The sequence below is a fragment of the Zerene cesonia genome, chromosome 28 (assembly GCF_012273895.1).
Source record: "Zerene cesonia ecotype Mississippi chromosome 28, Zerene_cesonia_1.1, whole genome shotgun sequence".
NCBI classification, from domain to species: Eukaryota; Metazoa; Arthropoda; class Insecta; order Lepidoptera; family Pieridae; genus Zerene; species Zerene cesonia.
The window spans coordinates 4,860,021-4,872,172 of NC_052129.1; the positions used below are offsets into that span (position 1 = coordinate 4,860,021).

General features: G+C 39.2%; 1 protein-coding gene across 2 annotated transcripts in view; it reads right to left on the reverse strand.

The window, feature by feature from the left end:
* The window catches only part of LOC119837668 (lysine-specific demethylase lid), a 29,044-nt gene that overhangs the window by 5,749 nt on the left and 11,143 nt on the right, over positions 1-12,152 (reverse strand). Inside the window, exons 15-30 of one of the 2 annotated variants that reach the window (XM_038363390.1) lie at positions 11,960-12,138; positions 11,621-11,792; positions 11,004-11,202; positions 9,856-9,971; positions 9,196-9,415; positions 8,690-8,904; positions 8,199-8,369; positions 7,624-7,847; positions 7,072-7,193; positions 6,621-6,775; positions 6,117-6,274; positions 5,806-5,923; positions 5,464-5,617; positions 4,870-5,037; positions 4,394-4,531; positions 2,582-4,087 (exon numbers count right to left, since the gene is read on the reverse strand). In XM_038363390.1, the coding sequence (XP_038219318.1) occupies positions 3,927-4,087; positions 4,394-4,531; positions 4,870-5,037; positions 5,464-5,617; positions 5,806-5,923; positions 6,117-6,274; positions 6,621-6,775; positions 7,072-7,193; positions 7,624-7,847; positions 8,199-8,369; positions 8,690-8,904; positions 9,196-9,415; positions 9,856-9,971; positions 11,004-11,202; positions 11,621-11,792; positions 11,960-12,138 (2,670 nt within the window). In that variant the 3' untranslated portion in view covers positions 2,582-3,926. Of the gene's footprint in view, positions 1-2,581; positions 4,088-4,393; positions 4,532-4,869; positions 5,038-5,463; positions 5,618-5,805; positions 5,924-6,116; positions 6,275-6,620; positions 6,776-7,071; positions 7,194-7,623; positions 7,848-8,198; positions 8,370-8,689; positions 8,905-9,195; positions 9,416-9,855; positions 9,972-11,003; positions 11,203-11,620; positions 11,793-11,959; positions 12,139-12,152 lie in introns of those variants that run through there. The other variant, XM_038363389.1, reaches the window with a different exon arrangement.

Genomic DNA, 12,152 nt, shown 5'->3' on the forward strand with positions numbered 1-12,152 from the left:
AGAATAAGTTAAGAATAAATTATAAACATTTGATTGTAAATATGTACAATAAATCAGTTAATCCTTCGAGCCCGCCTTTAAATAACGCGTCTGAAGGAAATAAAACACACAAATATTTAATAATTTTCTTTATTATTTGGTACACAATAACCGTCGATGTATCCAACCATACTCAGTGAAATGGGCCAATTATAATCATTTCTAACATCTTACCATTTACTAAATCACTTATAGACATATGATACACGCCCCTCACCGTATAGTTGCACACTCGACACTTAACTACTGTAGTTCTGTACAACGCCATTCGCACCCTAATATAACGTTTAACATCAGATCAGAAAGTTTTACAATTTGTTAATAACGTGCATAGCATAAAGTTCACATTCGCTTGATATTTATAGATACATATAAATAATTAGGAACAAAACTACAAGTGTACAAAGTATACAAATTATTTTCATAATATAAATCCGTCTAGACAATTTGTGAAATGAATATAGATACATCTCTGCGATGCGATACGGACATAAAATAAACGCGTATTTAAAGAAATACTTATATACATGCATTTTGCACGATCATCCACAGTCAGTCAATAATAATATCAGAATGAAAACAACGCAACTTTACGCTATGCTTTTTGAGAAAAGCATTATCGTTACGAAGTATAATAAGGCCCAGTTTGATCACAATATCCTTTACAGTTTTAGACCAATAACATCGACAGCCGCCCTGACCCCCTTTATGATATGCCACATTTTGAAATTGCATCAAACTTTGTCCTCTCACACGTTCGTAAAACAAAGGAGAAACAAATTCCCCACGATTCCACGAAGCACGACAACAAGGCGTATATTTAAAAACAACCGAAACCTAAATTGTGTAAGGTAATCTAGTCACAGTCCAAAACATCAACTAACGGGCTAGTAAAATAATTTAAAGTCACAGCTTATTTCATATGAAGCATTTAAGTAAAATAAATCTAAAAAGCCTTACAAATAATACATTTCATCACGACGTATGACGACTTCAAGAACAGACAATTTCATCGTTTTTATACATGTTCAACAATATGACAAAGTCTCGGCGTACACTCGATAAAAAAAAATAACAATAATTGTCCACTTATTACCGATGATTATTCACCATGAAGATGGACAATGATCACACACTCAAATTCACAAGTCCAATTCTAAAATACACATAAAAAATTTCCATCTAACGTTTGAAAAATATTTACAATTTTCATTAACTTCACGAAGGTTTCACTAGAAGCGTTTTCAATTGATTATTATTTATTTGTTTTTTTTACAAAATTTTGAACACTTTCAATAATTTGGCTCCGACGACCACCTCAAGTCCAATGTCTTTAATCCTAAACGTTTGGACGAATTTGTACAATTTTATCAGTAAAATCACGTCCGCTAAAGCCAATACCGAACTTTATTACTTGACAATAAAGTTCATTTTTTCGCGCAATATTTGAAAACGCTTATAACGTTTTTCATCTCAAAAACGACTATTTAAGGGTGAGTTCAGACTGTACGTATACGCAATATTTTTTTATTATAAATTGATTCGCATTTGCGTAAAAAATACCCAATTAGAAAATTCCCACTGTTCCAAACCCACCCTTAGTACGACACAAAATTTAAAAAACGTTACATATTTTTGAGACAATACGAGTGGATTTCATAGAGCATAGAGTTCAAAGTGTTGTCTATTGAATCTCTCTATGGGACACGGCTACTAACATCAATGTAACGAATAAAAGCTTTAACGACTAAACACCAATATAGATAAAAGTTGATTAATTTAATTGATTATTTTATTAACTATCAAAAAATGTCTATTTTATGATCATTTCTGTAAAATTATTCTACAGACATCAAATATGCATGCGTTTAAAAAATAAGGAAAATTGTGGTCGCAAAAATATAAATAATTTCATGATATCCCTGTTTTATGTTGAAAAAATGTGTATTTTAATGACACGGAACGAATAGACAATAGAATAATGAATCAAAATCGTGCTATCTCGCTCGTTAAAGCGTAGCATTTTCACTTATTCATATGTGAAACCAATATAAGTGCGAGTGGGATATGGTAATACAATTCCATTCTAAATGGACTACTGCGTTTATGCAATATTTGAACATTTAGGCGTCGCAAAGTGGGTATTTCAACGAAATTGATGATATATTAAGTATAAAAAAATGTGAATTAATTAGAAGTAAATAACGATAAAAATGTGGATTGGCTGTGACAGAGTGATATATTTTCACAGTGATAAATACTTTCTTAAAACGTGAGTTAAATTGATGACTGCGGGTTATTAATTCGTTGTTACATATATATTCTGGAGCTCCGGGCACGAAACGGTACGAAAAAAATATAATAGATTACGAACGAAAATCGAAATTACTCTTTTACGTAGACAACAGAGCAAAGCTGATTAATGTAAAATCTCCGGACTCTCGTCCTAGACTCGTGAAATAAATACTAGACGATTAATGTTTGATACATGTTTTTGATGAAATACATAAACGTTAAAAACTCATTGAAAACCGTATGCCGCGCTCGAAACGACTAAGTAAGATAAGCATTAAACAATACTCACTTGATATAAAACTAATAAACGACCAAAAAATTTGTGCTCACATTCAGGCGAATGCTACATCGCAAATCAACGACAGCGAATCGTTTTAAAAAAAACAAAGCAGAATCAATTCGTTTATTTGTTCATGATCAACACTAACGCATACTTAAATTAAAAAATATATTTAAAAAATACATTTATATTATTATCTTTACACATGCTGGGTGAACTCTATCGAACACACAAAAAAAATAAATTTACAATAAAAATGTGATGCGTTCATGTGTTCGTTAGAATTAATAATCACAGTGTTAAGTCCTTACGCATATTCCTGTTTCCTGCCGTGAAAACAGACAGCCGAGCTATTCGGACATCGCATATAATGCTATCCCTTTCACTCGCCCAAAACTTCCGTACACTAGAGCGAGATAAAAGACCTCAGCTTGTGAACCACCTCCAACAGTAGGTCGTGTATCTCGCTCTTTTTAAGGGATTTTGTAAGCGAAAGAAAGTGACAGATTGATTGAAAATGCGATTAGAAAAATAGGTGTACGTCTCTATTTAAACTTTGAATAAATGTAATACATTGAACTCACAATTTGTCACAATATAATATTACGATGCATAATATCGATAAAGAATAATAGGTTTCATATTTTATTCAGATGTATGTCTTAAATTCATTAGCGAATTAACTCAGCCCTACAAAAGGGCGTATTTTTAAGATTTCGAAAGCAAAGGTTTGCACAAGAAATTGTACATTTTTCTATAAAGATGTGAATCTAGGCCGTGTGTAGTATGGTGTGGTTAGACACAATATTTTTAACGTAGTTAAAAGTTTATCAATGAATATTCTAGAAAATTCCAGTAGAAAATTTATTGGTCTTTGATCGATTGCTTATCAGCGACATTTTCTTACAAGTTCAGTATTAAAAATACTCGGAATTCGGATATCTGTATTGTTTTATGAAACATTAATGTGGGTTCCCGATATATTTTAATTAAGTAGAGATATATGTCTTTGTAATAAACCTCAAATTGATTGTTTCCGGATCGTTTACTATCCAGATGATTGTCAATATTTGTGAAATATCATACTCATATTATAGTAATTTGCGTATCTGCGCATGCGCAACTCTCAAAATACATGAAGTCACGTGGACATTCAGTGCCGCTCACTGAGATCAAGATCAGGACGTATTATGCGCGCGTCGCACCGAATGTTCTGGAACATTTTCTAATATGGAGGTGGCGGTGTGACGTCACCGCGCATGCGCTGTACGACTCAAGAACGTCACACGTTGTGGTGTCGCGTGCTGCGCGCTCAGTGCCGTTCCGGCTGCCGTTCGGCGCGGTCGCCGCGCTGCGCGCACGAGCCGCACACGTAGTCGTCGTCCTCCCGCAGGGCGCCCCTGCTTAGCCCCACGCAGTGCATGTGGAACCATTGGTCGCATCCGCCGTCGCACTGCACCCAATCTACTTTACCTGTTGAAAACACTAAACCTCAGTAAAACATTTCAGAAATGTGGCAAATACTAACAATTAGCAACTTTTTGAAAAGAATAATGACGGGTATATTCAATATTTAATTTTGATGCAGTCTCTAATGCGCCGCACACACACTTTAAAAAAAAGTATTATGCGTAATTACAACAAAAGTACACTATACTATAGTCTAGGCTATTCAGGGAGATTTCATTAGCCGATTTCTGCTGTCTGTTTAGTGAACAAAAATATACATCTACCTTGAAAATTAGGCCTATTACGATATAACTGGATGTGATAACATACCAGTGGGCCTGAGGCAGTCGGCGGCCGCGCAATCCTCCTCATCATCAGCCGACGAGGGTGACGACGTGCTGCTGCGCCGCGACGCCGCCTCCGCCCGCCCCCGGCTGTTGCCCGCGTTCGACCCACCGCGCGCTTGACCTGATCGTAATCAATTATGAGTAATTTTATATTTTACCTGATATAATTATCGATAATAAGTCTAATATCAGGTGCACAATTGGAACTAAAAATGAACACATGCTAAATGTCTCTACCAATAAATATAAACACAATCGTAGCTCTCAATATTGTTATTTATCGACAGAGGAAGGACGCATGCAATGTTTTACACTGAAATTTCAATATATTAATTACTATTATTACTATAAAAAAATATTTTTAAAGCTCCTTACCAACTAGGTAACAAATGTTTCTAAGCAAATCTCAATTACACGTACTTAAAAACCTATCCAATGTCACATCCCCCCCCATCTCACCTAATCTCGTGTGCCGCGGATGCTTGCCGCGCTTCCGCCTCTCCTGCCGGGCCATGTAGTGCTTGCGCATCATCAGCCCCGACGCGGCCGACAGCGCCTGCTTCCTGTTCAGGTAGTTGGTCGTCGTGGACGAGCCGCGCTTTATGCTCGTCTTCGTCGTCGTTGCGCCTGTGCGAGTTATTGTGTTAAATTGTGGATTTTATTTTTATTTTTTATTTTATATTATTTTTATTTTTTATTTTATTTTAAGTGCGGTGGTGAGAAATGATATGTGTTTAAACAAAAAAATTACTCTATCTCTTTAAAAATAATCAACACTGGATTGCGGAAATACAAGAGAGAAAAATGGAGAGATAGCTCTCCGTCTCCTACCTTACCTGCCTCTTTTAATGTAATGCGTATAAATGAAGTCAGGTAATCGTTACCAGTTGGGTATCCGTTAACCTATATAACACCAAAAATTGCATTTCTAACTATAAGAAGCGATCTCTTTTCACATTCCCCTTCCACAACACACTCCCCCTCTCACATCTCTTGAACCTCCAATACACATCCATCACAGTCCAGCGAGTAGCTGCCCCCCTCTCCCCTCACCGTGTGGGCGGCTCCGCTTGAGCTGGTGGTGGTGGCGCGGCTGGTGCGGCCGCTTGCGGCGCCCCGCCTCCAGCACGCGGCCGCCGCGCCGCCCCTCCGCGCTGCGCACCGCCGCCACCGCGCTCCAGATCTGCGCCTGCTCCTCCAGCCGCACCTGCGCACACACATACACACATTACATCCATACATTAGCATTGGGATACGGAGATACCATGTGGCAATGTGGACGTGAGAAATATTGTTACCATGCTATAAGAATATCAACAAATTATTAGTTATAAAGAAATCTATAGCTAAATCTGACTCAACGGACCACAACAGGACGAAAAAAAATTACTATACCTCTAGTAAATCACCCTCTAGCATGATGTCCTCTAATTTCTGCAGAATGCTAGGCGTAGTTCGATTGCTCGGCGAGCGCGGCGACGCGCTGTACGCGTGCTCTACGCTCGCTGATGATCTATGTCAGAAATACAGAAATTTCAGTCCGAAAAAATACTAATGAAATAATATGTCTTATTATATTTTGTGCTTACACATTTTGAGACATCATTCATTTTTTTTAATCATAAAGTGTACTTTTTTTTTAACTATAGATATCTATCTATCTATCGTTGCACTTTATAAATACAACGAAATATATTATGAATTACCTGGGCGCAGTCCCATCTCGCCTGTCGGTCCTGTATGCGGCGAGCTGCGGGCTTGCCAGCACGGCGCGCGCCGCGTCCTGCCAGGCCATCGCGCGCTCCGTCACGCACTGTAGGGCTTCGCCCTCCGCGAGCCGCACTGGTAGTTTTTGCAGCCATACCTGTTTTGTTGCGATGATTATGTAATATACAATTGTGTATATTATACATGAACCATAAACATATAAGACGACCTAAAAATACATATTTCTCGAAACGATTATTACCGTAAAGTACAAAAGGGAGCTCAAGAACACGTCTTGTTAAAATTATACATGCAGAAATATGTACTTTGTCCATATTTCCGTTACTCAACACTACATTAGATACACATCCAAATTGATCGGAAATTTCTATCCAAGTAAATCATATACAATCATTAATCAAGCGTCAACAAATTTTTAGACATTTTTTGTCTATTTTATTATTATTATTATTTTTTTTTTTTTTGTTTCGGCCGGCACTCACCAGCAGCGCCAGGATGCGGTGCAGGCGCGGGCGCTTGGTGCGCGCGCAGTCGGCGCACAGGAACTTGGCGTCGGCGCACGGGAACGGCAGCTCCACGCGCTCCGGCGACTCGTCGCGCTCCGAACGCTCGTCACGCGCGCCCGATATGCACGACGCTAACGGGTGAACGCAAGCTAATTATTGTTTTATTTGTTAAACGCTCTGCGGTTGGGAGTAATATAGAAAATCCAGGTGGTGAGCACTTATTCCGTCAGAGTTGATAACCTCTTCTTTTATTGAAGTCGGTTGAAAAGAAGAGTAATATTATTAAAACGAGATGTATTTTATAATAATTTTGCTTATTGGATAACCAAATTACAATAGCTAAGTTTAATTTAGTGTATCACTAACACCAAAATATGGTAGTTGACCAACCAATATAAGGGTAATTGCAAAAAATATATAAACTCACCGTGAAACCAGTCCTTGCACAGTTCACACTGCGTCATGAGCCCGTACTGCCGCTTCTGGCACGAGCAGAACGTGACGCCGGCCGTTGGCGGTGAGCGTACGTCCTTGCGCATGTTTTTAGCTCTACAATAACATACAAAATTCAAGGATTACACAGAAGTCATACGACATTACGTACATTTATATCCCACACCCCCCCCCTCCCCCACCTATTCTTATATTTTGCACATTAGAGAAAAGACATTTTGCACAACAAATTGATTACTTCAATTTCATTAATCAGTCACTTAAAACACAGTTAAGACTCTCTCTTCTAATATGTATTTATAGAGCAATAACGGTCCGTTCCGGCTTCACCCGTGTTACCTATAAAACTCATGTATGTGGAGAAATAATGGTGAAAGAATTTATGGAATCGGTCTAACAGTTTTCCATATTACCTCGTTCAAACAAACCGTTCAGCTTCAAATTATAAGTATATATATATTAACACCACGAACCTAAAAAAAAAAAAAAAACAATATAAAATATATTTGTATGTCTCATGATGTACCTGAGCTCCTTGATAGCGGCGAGCTCCCGTAGCTCCGCCTGCTTGAAGGCGGCAACGATCTCGGTGGGCGTGGCGTCCTCGCTGAAGTGCTTCAGCAGCGGCGGCTCCTCGGACGCGTCGCGCCCGCGCTTGCGGCCCGCGCCCGCGCCCGCGCCCGCGCCCGCGCCGCCCTCCGCGCCCTCCGTGCGGGGAGACAGCGCCTCGAGTAGCGTGAACGGCCAGTTCTGTTGCAAGAGTATGAAGCAATTAATGAAATAGATTTTATTAACCGTTCATTGTGTTTTTTTATTGGTCAATAGGGAAATGCTTGACCTTATTGTCTATTATTAGAAGAGACGACATAACATAACATTTTTTAAAGCATTCATAGTGTTTTTTTATTATTAGACAATAGACAACTCGCCTGATGGTAAGCTAAGTTAGCAGTAGTTGGATAAGCCTCACCAGCCTCACTTTATAGAAATGTACTTTTACAGTCAGTCAGTTCTCTCGACATTTTTTTAAACAAAATTCCTTCTGACTGCACCTCTGGAATTTGAATTACTTGATTCAAAATTTTACTCCGCGAACAATACCTTTTTCATAAACATCTCAGCGGCGCCCCGTTTCCACTCCTTGGCAGACTGCAACGCGGCTGCCAGTTGATCCTTCTCGTACAACGATATCGGTATCTGCATGCCGCGCTTCACCAGCGCCTCCACGCTGTGCATGTACGGGTACAGCTCCTTTGATTGCATCTCTTCCACCTGTTGGGAGTGAATTTATATGAAGTTTATGGAAATTTTCATTTATTGGTTGGTTTATAGGTTCAATTCCGGTTCGAAGGACCAAAATGTATGAGTATATTATATACCCTGATGTAGAGCTACGATGCTAGGGTTGGAGGGATTGTTAAAATTAAAGCCAAATCTACCCACGTTATTTAATTGATAAATAGCACCGTTACTGTTATAATATGCTAAAAAATGTAAACTCAAATCCATCTTTAGAATAATTCATCTAAGCGGAATATAATATGGACCATTATTTTATTCTCACCATATCAAATATCACTTTCTACACTCACCTTTGCCAACCAATCCTTAGCATGCGTGGCGGCTGTCCGCAAAGCGTGTTGCGATGGTAACGCCGCTTCTATATCATCACCTTCCGCCAACAAAGCATCCAGCTCGGCTAGTGTTGTGTGCGTCTTGTCGAATTCATCGATAGATTCCCTGCCTTTGGGTGGGTTGGTATCTATTAGCACCGCTTTGGCGCGACGTTCCCAGTCTTCGACTTGCACTGTGACAAATAAAAAAATAACTATTGCAACTCTGCTCCTAAGAAAAATAAAATTTGAATTGAGCTCAGATTACAATCGAATGATATGCATATAATAGTACACAAACCTTAAAACACTACTTTTCAATGCTCACTATTTCATAGTTTAAAAATGAAGTAAACATAGCTTTTTATTATATTTAACACCCATTTTAATCAACACATTCACCATCCCTCTCTCTATTATCCTAAATACAATATTATATAATGGAACATTCCTAATTCAATTTACCAAACACTTGCCAAACTCACATTTAAGCTTATACAGCGTAGCCCGTTCCACCTCGACGCGTCGATGCGGAACAACACTAGCCGCCTCCTGCAGCAGCTTATCGATAATCTCCGGTGTTAGTGATGCGCAATCGTCGCGATGCTCCCGCGCCGATACGATAAATTTCTCCTGTTGGAGTCTCGCTTGCAGGGCTGGTAACTGTGGGAGTACTATGCACAGCCGGGAGCCCAGTTCTACCACCTATAGATTTAATAAACATATATCATAAATACACCCTAAAAATTTGTTTACTGTCAACTCTGGGAGAACAAAAAAAAAATACTATATAGGCAACCCTATTCTCCTGATATATCTATATATAAATATAAAAGAATGTGGTGTTACACTCTTTATAGCTCAAGAACGCATTAATTGATGATTTGGCTGAAAATTTGTGCAGAGGTAGCTTAGAATGGGGAAGGGACATATTAACATAAAATTTTGTGATCATATTGAATAGAATTTAGGAGAACCTTAAAAACAACAAAAAAAGAGCATAATTTGGTATATAATGTACTTCAGATAAATATCTATAGCAATGCTTCAATAAATTAAAATAATAATTAATTATTAAAACAATCGACTATCGACAACCTCCAAAAACATTATTTAGTAACAGGCAACACTTTCAAGTAGCATACCTCTTCCAACTCCCTGACTGATGACGAATCGCACTCCTCCAAATCACCGTTCAGTAGTTCCGTAGCTCGATCTTCGAACTCGGCCGTTTGTCGCAATACTTCTTTCACAGCTGACCCTGAGACACAACAATTGAGTTTATAAATAATTCCCAAATACATATATCTCTCTTCGTTCTTCCAACTTATTATTAGTATGTACTCCTGTCCATCGTTCAAACTTTTATAGCAGCTCGTTTACTGTGCGTGCTATTCAACTCTGGAACGCTTTACCCGAAAGAATCAGATGTGCGAAAACGCTTTGCTCTTTTAAGTCTTTATTGAAAGTTCATTACCTGTCCATGCAGTAGCAGTATAAGCCATTTGTAATTTTTGTATATATTGTTTATCTAGTATAGTTTATGTATTTTATTGTAAGAGTATATATTTTTATATAGTATTTATGTAAAACATGTGTATTTTATTTATTTTTTTTCTCATATTCTGATATATTTTTTAGTTTCTTGCACTAACCCTAAAACCTCTTGCATTTCCTTTCCTACCAGGTTGCCTGGCAGAGATTGCTGTCTAGCAATAAGGCCGCCTTTTGTACAATTTATCATTGTGCCATATTATATTTTGTATAAACTATTCTTTCTGTTTTGTACAATAAAGTATTATAAATAAATAAATAAAAATTGTATCAAACACTTTAATAATACATATTGCCTTTAATATAATGGCTGACCGCCTCCTTGGTACAATGATAAACGCGTGAGCATAGAACCGAGGGGTCCTGGGTTCGACTGCGGGTGGGGACGCACAAAAGAAAATGTCTCGGTCTGGCAGGACACGGCCTACTTGTCCATAAAGAAAATCGATCAGTGGAACAGATGTATATCATCTGCCTCATACCCCAGTACGGGGACACGGGACTTCACTTAATATAATGGCGTCAGTTTTATTGTGGCAAGAGCGTGATAAAAATTAGCCTATACTCGTATACATATCCAGACTATAATCCCGGAGATGGCCGAGATATATTCTATAGCATATAATATACCGTTTTTAGATTTTATTTATCTGTGATACAATGTTGAAAACGACTCGCTCCATGCGCGTGCGCATCTCGTTGGCAACAATAATTTTTACCATATAAATTTAATTCATACCTTCAGGTAGAACACAGGCTAGGCCGTCGATTTCAGCGGCAAAGAGAGTCAGCTCATGTATGGTGAGCTTGTACTTGGGGTCGTGGTGGCGCGTGCGCGTGCGCATCTTGTTCAGGTCCAGCTGCTGGATGACTGAGGCGCACTTCTCTGCGTCTTCTATGGCCGTTTCCAGCGCTCGAACGAGTTCCGTTTTATGCATCTGCATTATCATATTGAGTTATGCACGAATTATTAAATTATTTTTGATTATGTATATAGTATAGAATTAAATGTGTATGTCTTTGAGTAAATATATCTATAAAGAACTAGCTGTTCGCCCGTGGTACATGTATAGCCTATGTCACTTTGTGAAGTTGCAGCTTTCTAAAATTGAAAGAGTTTTTGAAATTCGTCCAGTAGGTTTTAAATTTATCCATTACAAACAAACAAACAAAAATACAAATTCTTCCTCTTTATAATATTAGTGTAGATACTGCAGATGGTGGTACTGGTAAGTAATCCTTCAAATAACGTGCGATGCGTGCGTGCATATGCGTGCTTAAATAAATGTTAAGGTATACATATATAGTACATGTATGTGTGGATTCGTGTATTCACGACATCGTATGGGTATATACCTTGAGGTCGTGCGCCCGCTTGAGGTGCGCGCGCAGGCCGTCGAGGTCGCACGTCTTGGGCGTGTCCGGGTCGAGCGCGTTCTGCACGGCCTCCGCCCACTCGCGGAACTGCTCCGACTTGCGCTTCAGCTTGTCGAGCATCGCCGGCAGCTCGTCCAGCGTGTAGCGGTACCTGGACGACGTCGTTAATTCATTGTTGTTATAGATTCTTCTTAGAAAGCAGAGCAGTTTACACATAGACACTAATAAGTTCAAACTTCTTTTTCATGAAATAAAATACCTAAGCATTCACCGAACCATTAAGCTTCACCGGATATTTAAATACCATTCCCAACCCACCTAAGTTTATGAGCGGCCGGTGCGCACGCGCACAGCTGGTGGAAGTGGCGCAGGCACGCGACGAGCTGCGTGCACGGGCACGTGACGCACGACAGGAAGCACGTGGTCTTGCACAGGTGGCACTGCCGCTCGTCGTCCGGCAGCAGCTCGAACGCCTCGCGCTCCGCTTCCGTCACACCCTAGGTTAAATAGT